Below are 27,358 nucleotides of genomic sequence, written 5' to 3'. Positions count from 1 at the left end.
CCCACTGGGGAGCTCTGGGAAATGGTGTAGAAATGTGCCATAGATCTACCAGCACAGGGAGGAGGGAGCTGAGGTATTTATGTACCAGTTCTTTAGTCATTAGTTCAGGACTGCTCTCTGGTGGTGGTAATTCCTCCTTACCTACACACAGTCCAAGTAATTATAGTGGTTTGGGAAAGACATTTATGCAACAGAAGGCCAGGTGCCGGCAGTTGAAAGTCAGGACAGTGTATACAGAAGTGGTGTGGGCTGGGTGGGTAGGGACAGCATCTGCTATGGACACCCTTTGACTTATGGTGAGGAGTGCACTGAACAAAGAACAAGAAAGGTGTATTTCAGATCTTTGGAGCTTTTTTGGAATGCATATGTCTCAACTTCTCTCCCCTTCCTAGACCTCAGATCCTGATAAAAGGCATACAGTTCCCCCTTCACTGAGATCTACTGATGGAGCATAAATACCAAGGAGCCTTATAAACGTGATTCACTTACATATTAGTCTAAAAGCATTTCATACCAATGTTGTTAGAATTTATGGGTTCAGCCAAAGGATACACAGTGTTTTTCACTTTGGAATTTGGGCTCTGATCCTTGAGAAGCTGTTTACTATCCACCAAGGTATATCATCAAGTTCTATCACTTTTTGCTGTTTTTTCAATACATTAATAGTTGGTCTTTCAGCTGACCTTAATGTCATTTGTTGAATTCATAGTCCATGTCATCTTACCACAGGGAAAGCTATGTGGGGACTCCTAGCTAGAAACCAAAGAAGTAAACTTTAATTGCTCTTATTAAGAAAGGGATTTTCCAATCTGAACTTTTTATAAATGGGATTCTCACTTCTAGTTTTCAAAGACTACTGAAAGCAACTTTGGAGAATACTAAAAAGAAACTAGCAATGAATCAAGTAAAGTAATGAGGCATTTAATAATTGTGCAATGAATTGGGAATTCTGGGTCATTTCTACCAAACAAATAAGAAAAAAATATGAAAAGATATGATTCATGTATATTTCCCTATTCTATGCAAATAGTACAGAAAATAAACATCTAGAAGTTCATTAGATCCAAGATATTATGATCATTTTTAATTGTAATTTTAAGATCTTGCTGTGCATTGTTAAAAACAGTCTAGTGGGGAATAACTGATGTGATTTTTTCCCAGCAGTTCAAAGCAAAACAAAACACAAATCCATTGCTTTGGTTATGCAACTGTTTCAAAGTAAACATTATACAATTTTTATTTTTCACTACCTTAAGAGAGCAACATGAGTTGGGCCATTAATTGCTAACCCAGTTACATTCATTTTTCCCTTTGAAGATTAATTTTTCATTTAAATACCTCAGAGTTTTCTTTCATTGACCAGTGTGAGATAGAAAGTTCATCCTTTCATGTTGCAAAAATGGTAATTTGCTCAACATGAGCCCCGTGGTCCCTAGCTTTTTGGAGGGGTCCTTGTAATACTCAACACCTAGGTTGTCGAGAAGTTCATCATTTGTTTCTGGGCCCCAGTGGAAGCCAAGGTTGGTGTGCTCCTTTCCACCCCTACCTATCTCCTTTGGTCTAAATTCAAGTTTTACACTGTCTGGAATGTTTTAAATAATTATTTAATAGATGGTGTCAGTGATAATAGTAACCCTTAATATTTATTGAGCACTTACTATGCCCTGGGTTCTTTATATGCATTATCTCATTTAATCCTCACTCAACCCTTTGGATTAGGTACGTTTCCTATTAGAGTTTTGGAGATAATGAACTAAAAGCTTAAAAATTTAGTAACTCTTCCAAGGTCACCCAGTTGGAATCTATGGTAAATGATTCTGCTATTTCATTTCATTTATTAGATTATTAGGAAGAGAAAACGCTGGAGAGGTTTGCTTTCTTAGAATCTCCCATCCTGTGATTCCATTATCCTGCTCCTTGGTGAGACTTACATGTATAATGTTTTTTGTCCAAACTAAAGTTAGAACTTAAAATATCTTATATGTAAGCAGAAGGTTCTTTAAGCATGATTATTTTCTCCATAAAAAACTGTAATCATAAAAATTAATTTAGTATTCTGTGATTTGTTTTATGTCAGCCTGAACTCTGTATCATTTTTAACCATTTCAAATTCTCACAGAAACTATAAGTAAGTTATTTTTGAATCTGATGCACTGAGTATGTTCTAAGAAAATGCTTACAGGTGGGGCTATAAGTGAATTACCTTATTTTATATTCATCACTCCCCCTACAGTTATCACAAATTCATGGAAAATTCAACACACTTCTAAATTAGGAAAAAATATGAATTTTTCAAGAAGTGTGATTCATTGATCATCTCAAGCATAGATGAAGAACTGACATCAGTGAGTTAATTAAATTACTAGAGCTTTTCCAAGGAAAATAAAGTTGTCTATTGTTAGCATCTCCTTTAAAGATTTTTTGACCTCATAAAAGTTAGTTGTTGCTGAGTGTCTGCCTCCAAGTATAATGACAAATCTCCACTTGAGGGATCTGGTGCATAATTAAAGTGACTTTAGGATAAAACAAAAAGAAGCAGGCTCACAGATATAGAGAACAAAATATCGATTACCAGTGGGGAGAGGGAAGGAGGGAAGGGCAATATAAGGGTAGGGGGGAAGAAAGGGTTATTGTGAGATGATACGAAATTTTATGTGTGACACTTTCAAAAATTTTAAAGGTCCATAGAATTTAAAGAATCTTAAAGAACGTTTCACTCAGTTTGAAAGAAAAGCACCTGGTCCATATGGCCAAGATATATTAATAAAGTATGATTTTAGCTTCCTAAAAATAAATAAATAAGGTGCACTTTAGCTGTACACCCAGCATTGGACATATTTCAAGTTGTCAGCAAAGCATTGGGGGAGCACAGATTACCAATTTTTATCCAACAACTCAGATGAAACTTTAATATTTTGAACTTAGAGGTCTTCTGGAGAAGTCATGTCAATTGGTTTACACTGCAGGTTATCAGTTTGGTTCCCGAATGATAAATTTCCACACTCCTAAAGTAGTCCTACTATGAATTTATTTTTATTGCTAACTATTTTTACTGTCCAGACGAAGACTGTATTCTAGACACCATCCTTCTCATCCTCAAAAAGTGGAGTAATGAATGGGTTTCAGGAAAGATACGTGGGTTTTAGGATATATTCGGCAGTGGTAAAACAATAATAATGCTAACAAAACCTGAACACGTATATTGTGGTTTTTCTATGGCAGGCCCTGTGCTAAATTCTTCACTGTGAATCACCTCGTGTAATAATAGGACAGGTTAGTTCCCTCTGATGGGTATTTTTCCTCAAGTGATTCTACAGTAAGATCACTCCCAGAGAATGTGGGTGAGAAGGGGCACATAGGAGGTTTCCGGAGAGATGTAAAGAGGTGAGGTCATCATTTGGACAAAGGGAAGGCAGGTCCAGAAGAGGGTAGAGCAGGTGTTCTACATTATGCTGCGTGAAAAAAGCCAAAAGCCAACCTCAGAGGGTTATATACTAGGTGATTCCATTTATATAACATTCTGGAAATGACAAAATTACAGAGATGGAGAACAGGTAAGTGGACATGAGGGCTTAGGGAAGAGGAAGGAGAGCAGGAGGTGTTCTTTTGAGGAAAAGGATCATAAATGTAAAGGGAGAACAGATGGCCTGTGGGATTTTTCCCTTCACAGTGTTCCCATGAGGAAGTGGAGGCACAGAAAGAGTGAATTTTATAGGGCACAAGAGAGAGAAGAGCAAGGGGGCTAAGAGTATTTTTAGAGGAGTTCTCTTAACTGTGGACCTTGTGATCTAGGCTGGGTAAGGACAGCAGTGAAGCCAGGAGGCGGCTGATGGATAGTAAGAAAGCAGAGGGCATTCATGAGTGGGAAGGTACCTGAGCAAAGAGAGCCTGAGGAAGAGAGGTGGCATTAGAAACGTGACATCTTTGAAACTGGGATTTCAGAGGTAGTGCAAGTTTCTAGGAGTGACAAGGTCCAGGGTAAGGCAGTGGGGATGTGTGTCTGGGAAGGACTGGAAGAAAAGGAGGGTCTTTGGAGAAGAAGGGAACAAACAACCCACAGGCCGGAGTATCGAGTGGGTTATCCACATGAATACTAAAATTTCCAGTCCAAGGAGGTGACTCTTAGGAGCCACAGAGGGTGATAAAAGAAATTAACAGGAAATATGTAGATAAGGCAGGGAGAGGAGAGAGAAGGTTATAAATCCAGGTGAAGGAGTGTGCAGTACAGCTCAGTGGGAGAGCTGCATGGTTAGCATGCACAAGCTCCTGGGTTCAATCGTCAGTGCTTCCATTAAAAAAAAAAAGTAAGAAAGGGAAAAAAATTAAATAAATAAATAAACCCAAGTGGAGAGACTCTCAAAAGATAAGTGGTTTTTGAAGGAGGTTGAGATGGGGCTTGGAGGCAAGGTTGAGAAGTAGTGATATGGGGCAGAGACACCAAACCATCTTCTGGCCCTGAGGTATGTGGAGTGTGGTTTAATAAAAATGAATTAAAATACTTGCCCTTTAATCATGGTGCAGAGAAAGTGGTGTCTTCACAGGGCAGCCAGATCAATCAAAACAAGAAGGTCAAGGATCAAGGGAGTGAAGGCATAATTCCAAGAAGAGATGGAAGCTACCAGAGAATTTGATGACCAGAGACTTAAATTTCTGAGAGTCAGAAAGGAAGGGTTTGAGGAGCAGGACATGGGTAGGAAATTGGGTTGGACTCAATGATGCACAGAGCAGTATAGCTGTAAGGATCTGGAAGATAACCCATGACTTAAGAGGGCTGAACTTAAGCAGGGCCTCAGGTGAATGGGATGGGGCCATCTGAGAGGAGGTCAGGCAATCCGTAATACTGCAGAACTTCCCTCAGTGGAAGGAGTCACTGGCTGTCCTGTGGTGCTTGGGGTCATCTGAGTTTATTCATATTTCTCCTTAATCTTCTGGAAGAACAAAACAAGGGCCCCTGCCTTGGTTGTTCCCCAGAAAATATGACTAGGCACAGTAGCTTATTCCACCGCTCACAGGCAAGAAGGAGAAGGACTGATAGGAAACATTTAGCATGAAAAATACAATAGTTTAAATATTAAAGAACACAACAAATAGGATAAAACACAGAATGGATATAGATAAAGACAAATTTGTGAGCTGGAAGATTAGTCTGAAAAACTTTTCCACAAGTCAGCTAGAATGGACAAAGAGAAATTATAAAAGACACAATGAAATATCATTATACATCTGTTATAATGGCTAAAATAAAAAACAGTGATCACTCCAAATGCTGGCAAGGATGCTGAGAAACTGGATTATTCACACATATTGCTGATGGCAATGTACAGTAATATAGCCACACTGGAAAACAGTTTGGCAATTTCATTTTTTTGTTCTTTTTCTTTTTTTTTTTTTTTTTTTAATGAGGGGGAGATAGTTAGATTTATTCATTTATTTATATTTGGAGGAGGTACTGGGAATTGAACCCAGGACCTCGTGCATGCTAAGCATGCACTCTACCACTTGAGCTATACCCTCCCCCCCTTGGCAATTTCTTTTGAAAACCAAACATGCAGTTATCATATAGTGTAACAATTGCACATCTTGGCATTCATCCCAGAAAAATGGAAGCCTGTATTCATGCAAAAACTTCCACACTAATGTTTATAACAGCTTTATTCTTAATAACCAAAAACTGGAAATAACCCGTATGTCCATCAATGGGTAAATAAACTCTGGTGCACCATATTCTATATCATAGAATACTACACAGCAATGAAAAGGAATGAATTACTGATACATGCAACCCTGCAGCCTAGATAGATGTTAGGGGTGTTATACTGAATGAAAAAAAGCCAGTCTCTAAGTATTACATACTGGATGATTCCATTTATACAACATTGTAGAAATGATAAAAGTGTATGTAGATGGAGATAGATAAGTAGACATCAGGGGTTAGAGAAGGGGAAAGCGAGGAGGAGGAATTTCCTTTGTGGTGATAGAATATTTCAATATTTTAATTGTGATCATAGTTATATGACCCTATACATGTAATAAAATGTCATGGAATTTTACACAAAGACATTTTTAAAATCTACACATGCCAAAACTAGTGAAGTCAGAGTAAGTCCTATAATCTAGTTAATTGTATTGTGCCAGTCAATCTCTTGTATTGATACTGCACTGTAATATGTAAGATGCCACCATTGGAGAGAGCCAGGAGATGGGTGCATGGGACCTCTGTGGACTATTTTTGCCACTTATTAGCTTATAATTATTTCAAAATAAAACGTTTTTTAAATGAGAGGGGGAAAGTATTTTTTTTTAAAAACCATGACAAATAGAAAAATAAGTGCCACCAATAGGATAATACGTATCACAGGAAAGAAAAAATATAGGAGGAAATATTTCAATAAAGTATGAAGACAAATGTTTCAGAATTAAAGAAAGAATGAAATGGCTCTAGTTGAAAGTGTTTATGTGCCACCAAACTAACTGATAAATACTCATAAATAGACCAGTGATATTTAAGACTATCAGAGACTAATCTCAAATATAACTCTAAAAGGTTACAAAGAAGAGCAGATCACTCCCAAAAAACAAAAATCAGAAGTGGCATCAGACCTCTCCACAGCAACATAACTAAGCAGATATAACTATCATGAACATACATGCAGCTAACTGTACAAACTCAAAACATAGCAGCAACTGACAGAACTTCAGAGAGAAAACAGCATTAGTTGTATGAGACATTTGACACACCCTTTTGAGACGGTCAAGCAGACATAGATAAGCAGAGATGTGGAAGGTCTAACTATACTGAATAAGCATAATCAATGAGACATGTCTGCACAACAAAATCATGTTTTTGAATACAGCGTTTCTGAATATAAATGGAATATTTACCCTAAAAAATAAATTAGATGATTAAGGATCAATATCAAGAGACCATGTTCCTTGACCATAATGCAACAATAACAAGATAATAATGATTACAAATGGATAACTTTAACAATCACATATATTTGGAAACTAAATATATAGTACTGAATAATCCTTTGGTTGAAATGAAATCTGCTTCTTAGAAATTTTCAATGTCTTATAGAGAAACGTTACTGTATAGTTTTCTTCACATAGGGCTAGTGTTTATTAGGTCTATCCTTAGATATTTATGACTTCTGCTGCTCTGTGTAGAGATCACTTTTTCCATTACCTATTCTGTTAGGCATTACTGGTGTATAGGAAGCTTTTCATTTTTATATGTTGATCCTGAGTCTTGTGTTTTTCTGCACATTCTTCTAATTTTAATAGCTAAATTATCTTGGTTTTTTAGGTGGTCATGGGATCCCCCAAATAATGACAGTTTGCTCCCTTCCTTTCAAAGACTTACCCCTCCCATTCCTGTGTCTCTTCACACCAGATACCACTTCTGCTTTCAGTATTAGCTCTTCCTGGCCTGATTCATGACTTGAGCTGGAAATGTCTAATGCTGTTTCTTCCATTCAATATACTATTCCTGGAAGATCCTTTATATCCCATTAAGTACATTTCCGTATATTCCTCTTAATAAGAAATCAGCAGTGGGTGCCATTGTCAACACACGGCTTCCTTCTCTAAGACACCAGCTGCTCTACATTTCTCCAAGTGAAGTCAGAGAGAAGGGGAGACAGCTTCTGGGGTGCACTTACCCTTTCATGGATGAGACCTTGGAGTAGCACACGTCATCTCCACTCACATCTCAGTGACAGATACTCATTGCATAGCCACAACTAGCTGCAAGGGAGGCTGATGACAAGGAATGCTTCTCCCTCAACAGTCTGTGTCCATCTGAAACACTGACACCAAGGAAGTACAAGAGAGCAGATGTTAGTGGACAGCTAGCGACACAAGATACTCACAGGCTTTATTCCCTGAATGTGTTAATGCACTGAAATGCATTAACACATTTTCCAATGTTAAGTAACCCTCACCTTCCTGGAATAAATCCCCTGGGTCATGAAGACTTTTTACTTTATCATTGAAATCTATTTGTGAGTGCTTTATTTGGAATTTTGGCATCTGTGTTTATTAAAAATAATGTTTAAATTCATGCAGAAAGTGGTAATACCTTACATTCCTATGGTTCTTTGCAGCTTTTTTCAGTCATTTCACATACATTTTCTCACTTGAGAAAAGATGATAATCAGGAGCTAACTCTTAAAAAAGTAGATATTAGATTTATAAGTATGAAATATCTACAAATGGAAACTGCAGGTTTCTTTTAGTATTGACTAAATTCTAAATGGCCATCCGTGAAACTAAAGAAAGGATGGATTCTGGGAGAGAGAGGATGCAAGGACTTGAAAAAGGATTTTTGCTCACATGCGCTTGGGAGGGTTATCATCTCCGTCCAAGATGCATGGGGAGCAACGGGGCTGCCAACTCCATAAAATGTTGACACTTTGCTGGTTTTCCAAACGTTCTACTAATGCAGTGTTCAAACAACCTGGTTTTGAATTCATAACTAAGGAATTTCCAGGTTTTTCAACATTCTTTGGCTTTCTGAGCTTTTGTTCTGATTCCTTACTGATCTGCATATGCCAAGTTAAATAATGGCAACTGAGCTCTCTCCCAGGAAGAGGAAGCACTAAAACCACAGGATGCTCCTGCTGCTTATCTGGTCGCCAGGTCATGTGTGTCCTGGTCACACATTCCTCACAGGGCTGAAGAGCTTTTCCAGAATACACGATAATTACATAGCAGCCATCACTCAGAAGCAGAACGTGCCTTTGGGAGGAAAATAGATGGTAGGCTGACATCATTTTGCAAAAAGAGGCACTCTATTTTACAGTGACTCGGCGTCAAAGTAAACAGAATTGCCCAAATGGCAGGATCTCTTTGTAGAGTTTATCCATACAAAATGTGCTGTTTATTAACTTCTCATCCCCGAGTCTCAGGGCCGCCTGTGTGTCATAGATTAGATACTCGGGGCAGCACTTAGCTCTGAGGAGATACCCAGCAAGCCTTTCAGCACTCCTTCCCCCCTCTTCATCCCCTCTTCTCATCCCTGCTCCTTCGCCTTCCCTCCCTCACACACACCCTCAGAAGCAATTACACTGCAGTCCACCTGGGAGGGATCTGCCGGCTTCTCTCTGACGCTGGCTGCACATTGCAAAATGAAGCAAAGATCAGAGAATTGTCTGATGACTCACATCGGTGCACGTGTCTCATTTGAACAGATTAGACCCTATAGCAGCATTTTGTCCTAGATTTTGTGCATTGATCCGACTGGTCAGATAATTCGTCCAAATCCACTTCACTTTGTACCATTTTTGGACACCCTAAATACATAAATTCTTGATGACTATTTCTATTGGAGTAAATGGATATCTGCAGTCTCTCTCTTTTTTTTTAACCATGCACACAACACATAGCCCAAAGAGCATGGAGAAATATCCCAGAATCCCACCTAATTTTTTACTATCATCAGTCCTAGAAATTCATTATGAATATTGAAGATGAATGAGGTGGAAGTCCAGATGAAGAGAACTGCCCCGTTTCCATTTTCACTGTCTTTTCAAGCAGACGTCATATATCATGCAGCTCAATAGTGGGATGACCAATGCAGGTAGCATACTGCTACTCGGTGTTTAAGTTTAAAATAACTGCTTTAAAATAGCTAATTATACTTTACCCTGAAGGAGGAGAAAATGTTTCCTCATGTCCCTGAAAATGGGGATGGGTAATTTAAAACTTTGTGGAGATCCAAAATTTGGTTGCCTATTTTTAAAATGCTAAGTTGGGGTTTAAAAAAAAACTGTCCAGTGCCAGAGCCCAATTCTTCACCGTTAGAGTCTATGGTCTCCTAATATCAGTAGTTAATAGGCATATTGTAGGGGGGATATTAGTGAAGAAAAAATTAGGCTGCCAAATAGTAAATATGTTCAAAGCTACCCAACTGAAACTGATATTAATAGGGTCAGCAAAAGATAGGTCAACTTTACAATCAAACAGAATCCAAAAGTAGACCCCAATCTGTCTGAGTAATCTGGGGAAAAATAAATTGCATCCTCTCTCTCTCTCTTCTCTGCCCGTCACTCTGTAAGAGCTCAATAAAGGTTGTGTGGTTATTGAATCACATTCAGATTGTTCAAGCTTTAAATGTGAACAGTGAAACTACATTTAAGTTTTCAAAAAGCAATTTTAGGTGAGTATTTTTGCCATCTTTGGTGGAGAAGAGCTTCCTAAGGCTTATTTATAACCCCAAGAGCTTATGCTCAGAAAAAGAAAAACAAACAAAACAAAACAAACAAAACAAAACAAAACAAAACCTCATTCTGCAGCCTTGAATAGATATGCTTTAAAAATATAAACACAAAAGAATGAAGTGAAAACTTAAGATTCTACCACTACCTAAATATCTATAAAATGGCTAGAGCACTGGAAGGAGGCTCACCAGGCCATATTAGTCCAGTATACAAAGAAGATCATGTAGAGACAAAGCCTGCCAGCAGCCTTAATTCCTCAGAAAACCTCAGCCCACATGTAGCCATTAGCCAAAGTAAACACGACAAGAGAAGAAGCATCAGAATTGTCGGTAAATTCTGCACAGTTGAAATCTAAGCCATCAGTTTCATTAATTCCCAGAAATAACAGCCAAGTGTAAACACTGTGTAGCTTTGTGATTTTATAGTTGGGCCAGTGCAAAGGTTTAAGGAATTTTTAAAATCATATAATTGATGGCACGTACACAGACAACTTTGTATCTAGTTAGTTTTTAAAGTATTTGTTCAATGTAAGTGAAATACCATCAAAGAATTTAGGATGGAAAACCCACATAAGACGTCAAGTTCAAGTGAAAACCCTAAGGAGCTTCTGAGAGACTTGCAACACCTTGAAAAAATATAATCTGGTAGTTCCATCTTGCTGACTGACTCAGCATGGGAGTAAGGCCAGCTTTAAGCAGCTAAAGAGGTGTTTAATTTTGTCCAGAATCTACAACATCCTAATTGCAAATTTGCACTCTAATTTGTAGTGACCCCAAGTAGTAGGATGTTTTCGTGTGGAAGTGGGGCCCATGAAGAACATTGCAGGCGTGCGTTTGAATTGGAGTGATCTCTGAGAAGTGTCCTAGTGGCTTATAGTCTAATCAGCCACAATGGCATGTCAAGTTGGCTCATTTGGAGCTGATATCATATCCTTACTAAAGACCCCTTGTGGAGGAACTGGAACTCCTCACCAAAAGGCTGTGCCTCACAGTGTCGTGAAGAACAGGGACAATGACCCAGATAACTCAGACCCAAGAAAGGTGCCACTTTTGCCTCAAACTGTCCAAGAACAGGGGCTTTGTAGTGAGAATATTTGAGAGCGGAGATAAAACCGTCCTGGAATTATCCATACTGTCTCCATGTCTCCATCTTCCCTTTGCTTGGCATGAGGATACAAGCTATTTACACTGAATTAGGTAAAATAAGCAGAAGATACTTCTGAAACCATTATTTTATGTTGGCAAGTCGTCTTAGAGCTCATTAAGAAGACTTCTTTGGCAGAAACAGACTCACAGATACAGAAAACAAATGTGTGGTTACCAACGGGGAGAGGGAAGAGGGGGAAGGGCAAATTAAGAGTATGAGATTAACAAGTATAAACTACTTTGTATAAAATAGATAAGCAACAAGGATATATTGTACAGCACAGGGAATTATACTCATCATCTTGTACTAACTCATAGTGGAGTATAATCTGTAAAAATGCTGAATCACTATGCTGTACACCTGAAACGAGTATAATATTGTAAATCAACCGTACCTTAATTTAAAAAAAAAAAACCTACTTTGGAGTGGTTTTTAGTACTCATTTGTAGGAGAAACTGCCTTGGGAATGATTAATAGAAATCTGTAATTGAGTATTCCTAGTATCTGTGAGGGGGAAAGACAGATGGCATAAAATAGGGCATTTTATCCTTTGCCGTGGGGTACCGAGTGCCTTTGCCTCTCTACGGAGGGATCTGTGAAATGCAACGTAGAGCTGTAAACTGGGCTGGTTGGGGAGGGTCCACCTTTACTAGACCAGGGTCAGCAGCACCTTAGAGAGCTAGAAAGTGGCATGATCATGACCTTGCTGGTACCAAAGTCATACATTTGTTTTAGGTTCTTTTCTCATATACAAGACAGCAGTATCCCAAGGTAACTGAAGAAAGAGAAAGTTCGACTCCTTTTCTGGCTATTAGATCTGAGAAGTAGACTGGCTATGTGGTCTGGCATAGAATCAGTCATCAAAAGATGTGTCATTATTTGGTGCATGTCACCTTGTGCAGACATTTTATTATGATTTTCTCCCTTTCTCTCATCCTCTGACCCTTGTTGCCCCTCTGACAACAGGTGTAGAAGACATCGTGGCAATCATGATTCCTGAGCCCAAAGGGAAGGAGATAGTAAGCCTGCTGGAACGAAACATCACCGTGACGATGTACATCACCATCGGAACCCGGAACCTGCAGAAATACGTCAGCCGCACCTCCGTCGTGTTCGTCTCCATCTCCTTCATCGTCCTGATGATCATTTCCCTCGCGTGGCTGGTCTTCTATTATATCCAGAGGTTTCGATATGCAAATGCCAGGGACAGGAACCAGGTGAGCAGCAAAAAGTTTAAAAAGAAAAGACATAAAACTCATTACAGAAGTAAGACATATTATCGTGTAAACTTCAGAAATCACAGAAAATACCAAGGCCCCACTCAAGATGAACCCAGTTAACATTTACTATATAGTTTTTCAGATCTTTTCCAAATACACATCTTTTGATGTGTTGCTAGCATGGTTCTCTAGAATGGTGGTGCTTTGTCCCACATTCCTGATGCTCATTTTTTAGGTAATTATTTATTTGTTTAGGCACAAAATAAAGGGAGATAGTGGAAGGGAGCTGAGATCATGCTAATAGCATCAACCTAATTTGGAAAGAGCCGGGTTTCCTCCTTGTGAACAGAAGGAGACAAAAAATAAAAGGTATTTTAAAAAGCAATGAAGTTTGGAAGAGACAACACATACACATAGTATAAAATGCAAAAGGTATGAAATAGTGTATAGTGAAAAGTAACTGCCTTCCCATGTCTGTCCCCCAGTGATGTAGTGCCTCCCCCTCGAATGTCTTCTTTTCCAGGGGTATTTTATGGGCTTACAAACACATACATGTGTGTGTGTGTGTCTGTGTCTGTGTCTGTGTCTGTGTTTAAACACATGATAAAATGATAGCACACGTAACTCTGTACTGTTATTTCTTACTTCTTCTTGGAGATTAACTCTTATCAACACTCAGTGCAAGGTGCTTTCTCATTTCTCAGGACTGTACAGGTAGACCTTAGAGATATTGCAGGTTTGGTTCCAGACCACCACAATGAAGCAAATACCTCAATAAAGCAAGTGAACAGGAAGTTTTTGGTGTCCCAGTGCATATAAAAGTTACATTACACTATACGTAGTCTGTTAAGTGTGCAATAGCGTTATGCCTAAAAAAATGTACATACCTTAATTTTAAAATATTACTAAAAAATGCTAACCATTATCTGAGCTTTCAGCCAAGTGTAATCTTTTGCAGTAATAACATCAACAATCACTGATCACATATCACCATGACAAATATAGTAATAATGAAAAAGTTAAAGGTATTGTAAGAATTACTGAAATGTGACACAGAGACAGGAAGTGAGCAAATGATGTTGGAAAAATGACACAATAGACTTGCTCGATGCAGGATTGCCACAAACTTTCAATCTGTAAAAATCCCACATCCGCAAAGCACAGTAAAACGAGGTATGCCTGTATAAAGTTTTATTTTCTGCATAGACCACAGTTATTCAGCCAGCTTCTGTTGATGGACATGTTTTCTTTTATCAGAAAACAAAACAAAACAAAACATACACACACAAGCATGTACATGTGACACTAAGCACATTTGTAAATATATCTGTATGGTATATTTTGGCAGTTTTATAGCTAGGGCAATGGGATGTGTATTTTAAACTGCAATAGATACTGGCAGATTGTCTGCCCAAAAGGTTGAACCAATTTATACATTAAGTAACAATATAGTAATACTGTTTACACTAATATAAACATTTGTCTATTAGTATATTAATTTAATACTGCTTGTACTAATACAGACAGTATGCTAATAACAAACACACACTGTTTCCCCACATCCCCACCAAATGAATGTTACACCTTTTTATTGTATGTGATTTAATGTTAAAAATGGTATCATGTTTTTCTTATCAAAAGGAACATTCATCATCTCTTCAAGTAATGTAGAAAAAGTTAATGTTTTCCTATGAATTATCTGCTTATATTATTAGACCACCTCAGTTGAGTTGTTGGTCACATTTTATTGATGTGTATAAGCTCTTTTTTTGGTATATATGTATTTTTTATTGAAGGATAGTCAGTTTACAGTGTTGTGTCAATTTCTGGTGTACAGCACAGTGCTTCAGTCATACATGAACATACATATATTCGTTTTCATATTCTTTTTCACCATAAGTTATCACAAGATATTGCATATAGTTCCCTGTGCTATACAGTATGAACGTGTTTATCTATTTTATATACAGTAGTTAGTATCTGCAAATCTCAAACTCCCGTTTTATCCCTTCCCACCCCCTCCCACTCCTTGTAACCATAAGTTTGTTTTCTACAGTCTGTGAGTCTGTTTCTGTTTTGTAAATAAGCTCTTTACTAGTCAAATCAGTTAACCCTTTTTATGTGAATCCTATATATTCAATTTATTTTCCTTCCAACTTGTCATTGTCTTTGATTTATCGTTGGTGCTTTTTGCCAGGCAGAACTTTTGGAGTTTTACATAACTGAATTTATCAATTTTTTATAGCTCCCAAGTTTTATATAATAAGAGCTTCTATAGGCCAAGACTATAGAAAAACAGTCTCTCATGCTTTCATCCACTACTTTTTAAATTTCATGTTTATGGTTAAAACTTTAATCTACCGAGAATTTATTTCAGGGTAGAGAATAAAGTACAGAGCTAACACTTTTTTTTTTCTCAGATTGCCTACCAGTTTTTGTAACTGGTATTTATTGAATAATTAATCTTTTCCCTTTCATATGCAGAACCCTCATTTAGCATGTATTAGAGACCCATATGTATTTGGTTCTATTCCTGTGCTCTCTAAAATGTAGCTTTAATCTGTCTATTCAGATTCCAGTACCACACTTCTCTGAATATTTTAGCACCATAATATGTCTCATATCTGTTGGTGCTCATCATCTTTTATTGCTCTATCTTTACTTTTTTTCATGTTTTTCTTTATATGAATTTAGAATCACTTTTAACTAGTTTTCTAATTTATAGAATAATTTAGAAGGAGTTTATAATCTTATTATACTGAATCTTCCTTTTCAAATACAGTATATGTTTCCCCTTTATTCAGCTCTTCCTTTTATTCCCTAATAGCGTTTTTAAATGTCCTTGTTTAATCTTGCACAGTATTTTTATGTTTATTCCTAGGTCATTGTGTTGCTATTATAAATGGAATCTCCTTTTTCATATAAGAAGGCTTTTGGTTTTTATGTTTATTTTTATATTATTATAATTTAATAATTTGTATATTTATAATTTATTATCATTTAAAATTATCTTATTAATAGCAGTAATATTATATAGTATATAGTATATACAGGTGTGTTGTAAGGACTCTCTATATATTTACATACTTAATCCTCTTAATTACCTTACAGTAGGTAATTTTATTGTCTCTGTTTTACAGAGGAGGAAACAGAGAGGTTAAATAACTTGCCAAGGTCACACAGCTAGTTACGAATAGTGCCAGCAATTGAACCAACATCAAGGCTTTAGAGTGTATGCTCTTAACCACTACGCTGTAATATTTGTGATTGCTTATCAGGATGACACTAATAATATGCACAGTCATTGATAGTTTACTTCTTTCAGATTTTAAACCTCCTATTTTTTTTTTTCCTGTTGTCTAATTTCACTGACTTGTGCCTCCAAACTCAATTAAAGTAACAGTGGCAGCAGCGATCATACTACCCTTCATTCACGATTGAATGGGAGCAGTCTGAATTTAATGGGTTATTTTTATCATGTCTCCATTATTTTATTCGTTCTCCATGTAGCCTCCTAGGTTGAGCTATATTTTTAACATGTAATGTAAAGTCCTTTTTTGTTCAGAGTTTTAATCAAGAATGTATTTTTAATTATAACAAATGCCTTTTTAGCAGCTATAGTCTGGCTTTTCTCTTTTGACCTATTAACAGGAGTGGTTTAAATGAATGGATTTCCTAATGTTGAACCATCCTGAATTTCCAGCACATCCTAATCCTCTAATGTGCGCTGTATTGTTTTGTTCAGATTGCATTTAGTATAGTAGTTATTTTTTACCTTGATATTCACATGTGAAACTTGTCCATCATTTACATTTTTATCATGTTTAGATAATAGTTACACTGGCTATATCAGAAGAATTTACAAATTTTCTTCCCATTTTCTGTAGTCTAGAGTTGTATCTAACTTGGTAGTCACTAGCCATGTGTGACTATTTAAATGAGTTGTAATAAAATAAAATTTAAAATTCCATCATACTAGCTGCATTTCAAGTGGCTACTATATGGTGGTGCATGTATAGGACGTTTTTATCATCCCAGAAAGTCCTATCAAACAGCTCAGCTCTAAAGCATTTTAAACAGCACTGGAATTAGCCGATCTTTGAAGTATTAAAGATTGTTTTTGTAAGCCAATAAGGTCTAAGTTGTTTGTTTTAGGAGAACAGCTCTTTGACTTTTTTAATTCATTTTATGGCAGTCGGTCTGTTTAAATTTTCTATAGCTTCTGGAACTATTTTTTTTAAACATTTTTATTGCTTTTTCTGACTCTTAAAATGATACCTGCATATTCTAATAAATTTTGACAATCATAGGAAAATACTAAAATAGAAGACAAATCACCCATCACCCTACTGAGGTGCTAACAATTGGGTGCATAACCTTTCAGACTTTTTAACCCTCTCTATATATTCAGTAAATTGTCATATATTGTGTATATATGCATGAGATAAACACATATGTAAAACATTTAAGTTTGTGTACTTTTTTTTATTTAATGATGAGCGTTTCCCCCCATCATTAAATAATTTTTGAAACATGACTTTTACTGGCTACATAGCAGTCAGGTTCCACTTACCAACTGGGCAAGTTACTTTATGCTTTAGTTTTCTAAACAAAATGGGAATATACCTTCTTTGTATAGTTATAGAGAGGACTAAATGGCTTAGTGTATCTTATATTTTAAAGCCCCTGAACGTGATTGATCACTTATAAAGCTCTCAATGAATAGTATCTGTTACTACTGTCATAAAGATTCCATAACAATCATGTACACTTCCAACTTTGCCACTGTTATTAAATATTCTGGAATTTAAATGGACGTTACCAGTTAGACACAAGACACTGAAACTAGATATAGAACTAATATGTTCAGTTCCACTGGTTCCTAAGGGGTCCATTTGGAGAAACCATATGTATGTAAATCAGTTATTGCCAAGATACTTACCCAGCTGACCCAACAACGATAAATAGAAATGGTATCCCTGTCTCCCTTGAGTCTACAGATAATCCAAGCCATCATTGAAAATTGAGGCAAGGATGAAATTTTAGGCTTGAATTAGTTGAGTAACTCTTTCAATTGCGAGTTCATTTTGTGCAGGTAATATACATCACATTTCTGTCTCGGCATGTGCGTACTCTGTAATGTGTGTGAAAAGTAAATTAGAAGTTGAATGAAAGTGGTTCATGGGGTGTAAGGTTTTGCTCCCATTTTATTAACTTTCCTGGTCAGTCAGTGAATTTGGAGCATGCTAAAATTAGCATTGCTTCTTGATCAAAACAGACACCATACTTTAGCCCTTTTATGAATGAAACAGAACATGTAATTTCCCTTGTAAAAACACTTCTCTTTTGATGGGCAGTGCTTCATTTCATTCAACAGGAAGTTCAGCTGTAAAAGCTATAGCACTTGTAGGCATCAGGTTAACCGAAGTCATTTGTTTTTATTAAACATTATTGGTCCTTCAGAAAGAGTGACTCTGGGGTTAGATGTAGGCTCACCGCCTGTAATGGAATGTCAAAGGCATGAATGTCACCTTGGTGAAGTGCCTAACCATTCAGATACATGACAGAAGGACTGAACCTGAATTAGCCAGAAGAGCGCCTCAGTCTCTGCTCAGCTCTGCGCAGATCACACTTAGAGGGGAGCCACCGTCATCGTCCAGGGCCTTCCATGTCACACTGGGCCTGGAGTAGATCATTTCAATGCAGTGTCCCACGGAGTAAGATTTGCTAGATGTTCTTTACCTTAGTAACCTCACAGCAAGGTCTTTTAGATGATGACAGGGAGATTAAGAGCTCCCACTCAAAGTGGAGAGGGAGATTTGGCTGGTGTGTTGTGTTTCCTAAAACAACTATACTGAGACAGCGCCGGTGCCCAGGTAATAGTTAAAGACACAGCTTTCGAATCAGACAGATCTGGATTCCAAGTTTTGCTCTGGCCATTCCTAGTGGCATGATCTTGTGCGGGCCTCACCTTCCTATGCCCAGATTTCCTCACAGGTAGGGTGGGAATGATCAAAAGTCACCCCATAGACTTGATGCAAAGACCAAATGAGAAAACACGTGTGACAGGTTATCAGAGAGTGGTTAACTGGACTGTCTTTTGTGGATAAAGCAATTCTTAGAAAATAGTATTTCTCCCCAAAATATAAATAGTCCAGTTCTTATATAACTCACATATAGTTAAGTCCACGGCTGTATAGCCCAGGTGACACGCTTTGAAACAAAATGGGGTTCTTTTCCAGAGTTATGGGAGAAGACTATAAAACTCTATATGTAGACTAGGGAAAAAGAACCTACTATTCTTGGAGAATAATTTTCCATGCAGCAGTGTGTTTTAATTGACAGTAACAGTGCATGCACACTGTAAAAAAAAAAAAGACAAAATGGAAGAGTGTTTATTTAAAAGTAAGTATTCTTCCCCCTCAGACTCTTTTTGTCAACTCTGCTTCCTCCAGCTCTCCCCAGAGGCAACAACTCTTAGCAGTTCCCTTTGAGTGCTTCCAGAAGTTTCTGTGTCTACAAATAAGAAAAGTTCCTTTCTACATTTATTGCATACCCAAGGACTGTGCCTTCACGTAGCATACATTGTAGTGGCACCAATAGGCAGTCTTGTAAAGATAGATATGAGCCCACTTGGAGGGCGGTACGGTGGTCAAGATGGCAGGCGATGGGTTTGGAGTTGAGTGATGGAAGTGGAGAAGCCGGGGGGTGTCAGATTAGGGCAATACTTCAAAACTCTATGGATTATATGTAGAACATAAAGAATAGATCCTAGTTTATACCTGATGTGCCAGCCTAATTATGAATAACCCACATTTTATTCACAAGTGTTCCAGTTTAGATCATTCTCCTGTGGTTACCATACGTGAGGGGAGGAGAATCGAGGGTGCAGTTAGGTCCATTCCTGCAGCGTTAACTGAAATGGGAAAAACAGAAGATGAGATCCAGAGGGGCTGGGGAAGCCAGCATTTCAGTGTGGAGATATTAAATTTTAGAAGCCTGTTGGTTACTTAAACAGAGATGCCAGGTAGGTAGCTCAGTACACAAGTCGGGAGGTCGGGAGAGAAGAACTGGAGGTGGAAATACGGGAGTCATCGGTAGAGAGATGCCGTTTAAATGATCGCGACAGGGTGGCTGCCCTCGGACATGGGTGTCCAGAAGAAGCCTGAAGACAGCCTGGTCTATGCTAATGCGGCCTTGTGCCCCAGTCTCTCTGGGGCCAAAGCAAAGGGAACGAGGTGCTTTGAGGATCTAGACTTGAGGGGTCTTCTCTCCCAGAAGAAGGAAGAGCTTCCTGAGGAGGTGGCTTGGGTTGAGACCAAAGGATGGTTCGGCACCAGCTAGAGGAAGAGGAGAGGAAAGAGAGTTACGTCCTGTTCAGTTTCACCTCGGTTCTTTCCGTTTCCTCTCACTCGATGCTCCCCCTTGGTATTTATCACTATAGACTCTTCCCATCTTTTCTGCTACCTTGGTTCACTCACTACTCATGGACTTCTGCGTAAGTCTCGGTGTATATAGGTCTCCTTCTAGCAAACAACCAAAGCTTACTTTTCTGGAAAAAATGCCAGTAATTATTTTAAAAACTAAGGATAAAATATCAAAGAGAAAAATGAATTAACGAGGGGAACATCTCCTCTTCTACCTATTTGCTTTAACTGTGATCTGCTTAGGGAAGTGCCGCCTGGTGGGTACTTCATAGATTTTGATTGGTTGGTCAGCTCGCTGGTTGGCTGCTTGGCTGGTTGGCTGAAAGGCTGATTGACTGGCTGGCTGGCTAAACATTGGTTGGTTAGCTAGCTGGTTAATAGGTTGACTGGCTAGCTGGCTGGCTGACTGGGTAGATGTTTAGTGATTGGCTGACTGACTGGTTGGTTGGATGATTGGTGAAAACTGAGAATAGTAGTTTAGCTTTGGCTTTAAAGTCAGACTAAATTTTATTCAGATTTTGACTGACCTATCACTAAGTCTATGATATTAAATAATTTACTTAAGCTCTGTAAGTCTCAACTTATTCTATAAAATAGTATTTTTCTTATAATGTTGTTGAAGGATAGAGGTGATATTGCATGTAAAGCTTTAGCATGGTACTTGGGACATGTTAACTGTTCATTAATATATGCTCACTGTTTTAAAGAGAAGAAAGAAGCTTGAATGTTACTTACAAAAGGAACAAAGTTAGTGAAAGCAAATGATAATTCTGTTTAAAGGTTTGCCTCATTTATCTTAGTCCTTCATATACATTTCACTGCTGCAAATACACATCCATTACAGACTAGAAGTACATATACTGAAGAAGAAGATTACAACATGTGGAAAACTCACTAGCACACGAGCGAACCATTTTTCTCATTGACAAATTAAAACGTAATTCTTTCCCACCCCCTCCCTCTCCCACTCTTCCTCCTTATCCTGTCATTGCATTGCTGCAAGGCTCATTAGGATAGTAACTTTCTCTATCAAAAAAAGAAGTGCAAAAATATATTGTTTCTTGACATGGGTGATGGTGTTACCCAGGTGTTTGCTTTGTAATTATTTGCAAACTGAATGTGTATGTTTATATATTTCCCTATGTGCACACTCACACAGGAAGGAGGTGAAGTTGACATGTAAGAAGGTGACAGAATAGGATAGTACACACCAAATAGAAGCCTAGGTTAAGGCTTCTACACACCTTTGCTTATATAGCAAGGGAAAGTGTTAAAATTCCAAATTGAAAGGAATACACAAGCAATAAACCCTGATTGTGAAAAAGAGGAGATAAAGATTATTCCAACTACTCCAGATTGGCTGTCTCCACGTCACAAACTGAGTGACTACAGTGGCCAATTATGAACCTTTTTTTTTTTTAATGCTAGTCTTCATCGATGTGACCTGCGCTGGAGTCACAGTATGGCAGGATCTTTCCATGTCATATTCCACCCGCTCAGCATCAGGCATGAAGAGCTTCTCTTGATGACAGAGCTCTTTAACAGGCCGCGATGAGTAGAGCCAGAGTACACAGATAGCTCTGCCCCGTCTCTCCCAGCCATCTTCATTAGCATTCATGCCACTTGTGCATGACCTGAAAGATAGCTGCCCTGGTGCACTGAATGCCGTCAGACACAAAGTCAAAGATTACACATCTGTATTACTAACAAGCGGCTTTTGTTTTTTCAGCGCCGGCTGGGAGATGCAGCAAAAAAAGCCATCAGCAAGCTCCAGGTCAGGACCATCAAGAAGGGCGACAAGGTACCAGCCTCTTTTCTTTTTGATGAGGAGCTAGTCAAAGACCTTCCTGACTTTTCTAGCAGTCAGGGTAGAAGAGAAGGAAGGATGAGAAGGGGATACATGCTAATACTTCTCCCATAAGCCTCAGTTATTATACCCATCATTATTAAAAATAATTTAAAGCAGTTTATAAAATGCATACAAGAGGACGGTGAAGGAGTTGGATAGAAAATATGAGAAGTTAAAAAGTAAGTGTAGTAGTACACCCCAATGTTCATAGCAGCACTATGTACAATAGCCAAGGCACGGAAGCAACCTAAGTGTCCATCAATAGATGACTGGATAAAGAAGATGTGGTATGCATATGTATGTATGTGTGTGGGTGTGTGTGTATACATATATATATACACACACATACATACATATATATAATGAAATATTACTCAGCCATAAAAAAGAATGAAATAATGCCATTTGCAGCAACCTGGATGGACCTAGAGATTATTATACTAAGTGAAATAAGTCAGAACAAGACAAATACCATATGATATCACTTACATGTGGAATCCAAAATATGAAACAAGTGAATTTATTTACAAAACAGAAACAGACCCGCAGACATAGAAAACAAACTTACGGTTACCAAAGGGGAAAGGGGCAGGGGGAGGGATAAATCAGAAGTTTAAGATTGGCATGTACAAACTACTATCCATAAAATAGATTAACAGCGAGGTCCTTCTGTGTAGCACAGGGAACTCTATTTAATACCTTGTAGTAGCCTACAATGGGGAAGAAAAAATTGTGTAACAAAAATAGATGAAACCAGGATAAAATGGCACACAAATTCATTACCTGAAATGAACAGCAGACATCGGTCCCAAATTTAGGTTGGGACTCTCCACAGACAATGCAAAGAAGGAAACAATAGTCAATATCCAAACAAATCCAATGACCTTATTCCAGTGTCCCATGAGATAAAAACAAAATGGCCATTCCGGGTGTTACAGCTTGAGAACGTTTTCCCGTGGATCCTTGCAAGGAAGACAGTGCCAGTTACATGCCGAGTTATGTCCTCCACTGGCGTCTGCAGTAAATGCAAGAAGCAGATTTAGTCCTTCTGAAATCTGGTTTCCAGAACCCCAGAGTCAGTTGCAGCGGCCTCCCTAGCTGCAAAATGATGACATAAAGCCAGATGCAGAAGCATGTCTTAAGGAAGGACCACAAAGCCGGCCAGTCTAGCCCACAGGCCTCTAGAGGCCTCTGTTCTCCCCAGGAGAATTTTTTCCCCCAGGAGAAATTTTGGAGTAGTGGATTGCAGTGTGTGACTCTGGGGCTCCTTGGGGCATTGTAGGAGATTCACAACTCTATGGGCACAAGAGGTGTTGTCTCTAGCCTGAGTAATTGATTTGTCTCACCAATTATATCATATTTTTCAACGGTATAAAAATACCATTGAGCTTAGTAAGGTAAAATTCAGTTACAGCCATCAGTAAATTTAAAGTACACTTTTTATTACTTTTCTCTCCTCCAACAGAGAATAATAAAAGAACAAAGACTGTTATATAAGGGATATATTATGGGATATTGGAAGAGATTTATGTTCTTGAAAAGAAAGCTGGAACCACAGTTTTTTAGAGTTGCGTACGTTAGCGTCCCAGGGAATGGCTAGATTAAATATCATTCAGACAATTCTCTGTGAACAGTGTTTCTCATCCTCAAGATTTTGATATGTCACCTCTGATTATGATAAGCAGCATTATTAGTCACGGGACATTAAGATACGAATTCCTCACCAAAGCTCTTGCAGCGGAACCAGGAAACAGAAAGGGGAGATTGGAAGGCAGAGAAGCTAAGCCAATACACAGTGAATTATTGATGAAGGGAACTGGCAATGAGACGGTTGAAAGCCTTGCTCCGGGCACGCTCTCTGTGGGCTTGTTATTTGTGTGTTTACAGGAGTGGATGCTCTGGAAGCAGACTCATACGTGCTTTCTCTGTTGCAGGAAACAGAGCCTGATTTTGACAACTGTGCAGTTTGTATCGAGGGGTACAAGCCCAACGACGTTGTCCGGATCTTGCCCTGCCGGTGAGTCGCTAGGCTGCCTGCTTTTGACTGGGGCGTGTGTGCAGAGTGCCTGCTGGCCTCGTCCTGCCAGGTCAGTCGCCCAGATGGTTCCGTATTTGAATAAGAAACCACCAACAGGCTCATTCTTTTTGTGTAACCTTTCTCCTGGAAAGCGCTTTGTGAAGTTAGAAATACTTTTCTGATCCTCTTGGCACCCAAGGAAGTTTACGGCTGTGACCCTGAACATTGTGACCCACAGTTTGATGATGTGGCTCCAAGTACAGGTCTTTTTTAACATCACGTCAGTGATGTTCAGGATCATACGTGCTTTTACGAGTGCTACTTTTAATTAAAATAATAAACTCTTCCAAACGTTTTATGAATGATCCCATGATCTGCAACCAGAATCCAGTCGAGAGTGAGGAAGAAGCCAAAGGTAGATTCCATTTCCCTTTGTTTTTTACTCACAAGAAGAGAAGGTGACAGTCACCCCAAAACTTCTAGAATCTAGGGGAGGAGGCTAGCATGTGTAGTTGGAAAAACTTCCCAGGTAATTCTCATATAATCTTAATCCCTCTCCCTAACTGAAATTCACTGTTATGGTGTCTGGATCTTTTTTATACAGTTAAAATTACTTAAATGTAAATACTTCAGTGAAATAATATATTTTAAAGTTGCCAACAGCATTTCTTTTTAGTGTTTTTGCATCTGGGCAAGTGTCCTAAAAATAAAAATTAAATTCTGCCTTCAAGAAATGTTCTTCATTTAGAAATACTGGCTTTAAAAATTCTTCGAGTATTTAAGTAAATAAAGCAGAAAACATATACCACCAAGATACAAAAAACAATCCATTCGGTCATAAAGTATTGCAGCTTCTAAGAACTATTTATTAGAAACACAGAAAAAAGTGAAATATGCCCAAGAGGAATTAGTTTAATAATCCTAAATGACCAAGAAGTGACAAAAAAGGGACAAGATACTCAAATAGATGCGGAAACTCCAAGGGGAATGAGTCGTGCTTGAAATGCTGGCAGGCAGGTTGATCATTAGGAAAATGGGCCTGAGGAAAGTGCACTCTGGTGGCCCCAAAGCCTTCAAGTGGGATTCGCTTTCCTTAATTTATAAATGCTTGACTGTCTCAAAGACCAAATCGTAAATCGGGACACGTGAAGACTCAGTAGTGTCCTTCATATGAGGGTATATGAATTCCTTCATATTTATATATAAATTCTCTCTCTAGACATTACATTTGGTATTTGCTTGGCGATTTTTAGAAACACTGGCAAAGAATGGTGGTATGTGACATGCAGAGAGCCTCTCCGGGTAGCATCTTTCCTCTCTGCAGTATTTTATTAAGGGTTTTATAAAGCCTCATAGCTATAAGCAAGGAAAATGCTTGCTTTTATTTTCCTTTGGAGATGCTTAGAGCCCTGTGAGGCTCCGACTAATAAAAAATATTCAAAGCTAAAATTAAAGCTAAATAACATCTTTTTCCTGAAAATCCAAAGAACTTTACCAATGAAATTAAGAAAATCTGTTGTAAAAACTATATATAGGACTTAGCTCTGTAGTTCATCCTGTATAAAATAGCTTGTTCGCCTAGAGCTCTTTCATAGGTATATTTCATGTTACTACATACAGTTGCTAAAGGATGCATAATATCCAAGTCATAGATGTACCGCAGTTTAATTTACCATGCCCCTGTGGTGGACCATTTGCCTGATTTCAGTTTTTAATTATGATAAATGACATTGCTTTAGCAGTATTTAGATTGTCATGATATATTAGTCCAAATCTCCTTTTACAGTGTATTTTTTTGGAAATAGTAACTAAGACAAAAAAATTTGCACTTTAATACTCACCCCAAAAGAATAAAACTTTAGGAACTTTCATTTTACTTATACTAGCCCTCGCCCTAAGCCAGATCAGTTTAACCTCAGGCTCCTCCTTTTTTACATCATTTTTTGGTTTTGAGCTCATTACTTGATTCTTTTTTGCTTCAAGTCCCTTATTGTCCATCTGCCTTTATTTCCTTCCTCTGGGCCTTGCTTTAAACAACAAAATACACTGAGCATTACCAAGTACAGGTTATATTAGTTACTGTTTGATCTTTGACGAGCCATGCATACCTATTCTTTGAAGAGCCCATCCAGTTTTTCCATGCGGCTTTTAAAATCAAGATATTTTTGTGCCTGTTGCTGGTTTCTGCCAGGCAGTTTGCACTAATGGATGTTATCAAACAAATGCACTGGCATTTGCTTTTTGCTAGATAATTTCCTCTGGGGTATTATTAAGCCTTTGCTCCTATGAACTTCATAGACTCTCTTTCCCATTATTTCCAGGCTGAGTCATCCACCCAATTCTTTGCATCTCCTTGGAGTAAAAACTGTCTCAGAAAATGTTCCAGCTGTTATCTCTCTTCTCTCACACTCTTTTCCGTGGCCTCCTAACTCTGACATGCTGGGTGCCTCTCTTCCCCATGGTTGCCGTTTGGGGTTGTTGGTTGCCGTTTACCAATCTTGTACTCATGACTTTTTCAAAATCATCCTCTTGTATGTTTCTTTTAAAGACACTTGCACAAATTAGGATGAATTAATAAATGACCCTTCCTCTTTATTTGCAGTCATGGAAATGATTAAAGTTAAATCGTACACATACACACTTACCGTTTCTTCCCCTTGTTTTTTCTTCATCAGGGTCCTTCTCTAGCACTTGAAGGCAAGCCTCCCCATTGGGTGAGCCTGCATATGTGCATTAAATGTGAAGGAGGGACCCACAGCAGCACACAAAGTACCTTTTGTGGTTTGGATTTGATCCTAATATGCCACTAAGATACTTTCCAAGGAACTTTGGTTTTGCGGCAGCATACATATGCCAAAACATACAACACACTATATTTTAGGGCTGGTTTTTGTGACTCTGTTAGTACTTGTAATTAAGATTTTAAGCTACAAAAAAGTACTTTATTGAAGTTCTGTTGTCTTCTCTTGTCCAGAGAATAAGTTGGGCTCTCTGATTCTTCTGTGGCTTTTATCCGGTGGCGTTCCCACTGTCCTTCAATGGTTATTCATTTCAAACTGTTTAACTACCCAATTTCAAATGCAGTGTCTCAGAAAGAAATGACCTCTTTGGGCAGAGCAAAAGTCCTTTTTTGTCATTTTTTTTTTAACACAGAGCAATGTGCGCATCCTTTACATGCCTGTACAGTTTGTTCCTATCTGTAAGGTGTCACTAAAGCATTATCACTAATTTGGGGAGATGCTAGCTTCTACCGCTGTCTTTTCCTTTGTTTGCAGACTCTGCCACACAACTTAGGAAAAATTAAAAAGTTCCTTGGCAACAAGCAGACCCTTGCCATAACCTTTTCAGTAGCTAAATGCTTTATTTGGAACAACAAACATTTATTTTGCAGCAACTGTACGCCAGGAATAGTGTGAAGTACCAGAGATGAAAAGATGAATGGCTTGCTCTCTGCTCTAAAGGAAATTGGGCTAGCA

The 27,358-nt window shown here is 38.2% G+C and overlaps 1 protein-coding gene across 1 annotated transcript in view; it reads left to right on the top strand.

Annotated features, from left to right (window-relative positions):
• The window catches only part of RNF150 (ring finger protein 150), a 225,570-nt gene that overhangs the window by 126,199 nt on the left and 72,013 nt on the right, over positions 1-27,358 (top strand). The window contains exons 2-4 of the mRNA XM_032463956.1: positions 12,336-12,586; positions 21,746-21,817; positions 23,800-23,882. Coding sequence (XP_032319847.1) covers positions 12,336-12,586; positions 21,746-21,817; positions 23,800-23,882 — 406 coding nt within the window. The remainder of the gene's footprint in view (positions 1-12,335; positions 12,587-21,745; positions 21,818-23,799; positions 23,883-27,358) is intronic.

Source organism: Camelus ferus, chromosome 2 (assembly GCF_009834535.1).
Source record: "Camelus ferus isolate YT-003-E chromosome 2, BCGSAC_Cfer_1.0, whole genome shotgun sequence".
NCBI lineage: Eukaryota > Metazoa > Chordata > Mammalia > Artiodactyla > Camelidae > Camelus > Camelus ferus.
The sequence above is the reverse complement of the archived record's forward strand: the minus strand, read 5'-3'. Positions and strand labels throughout refer to the sequence as shown.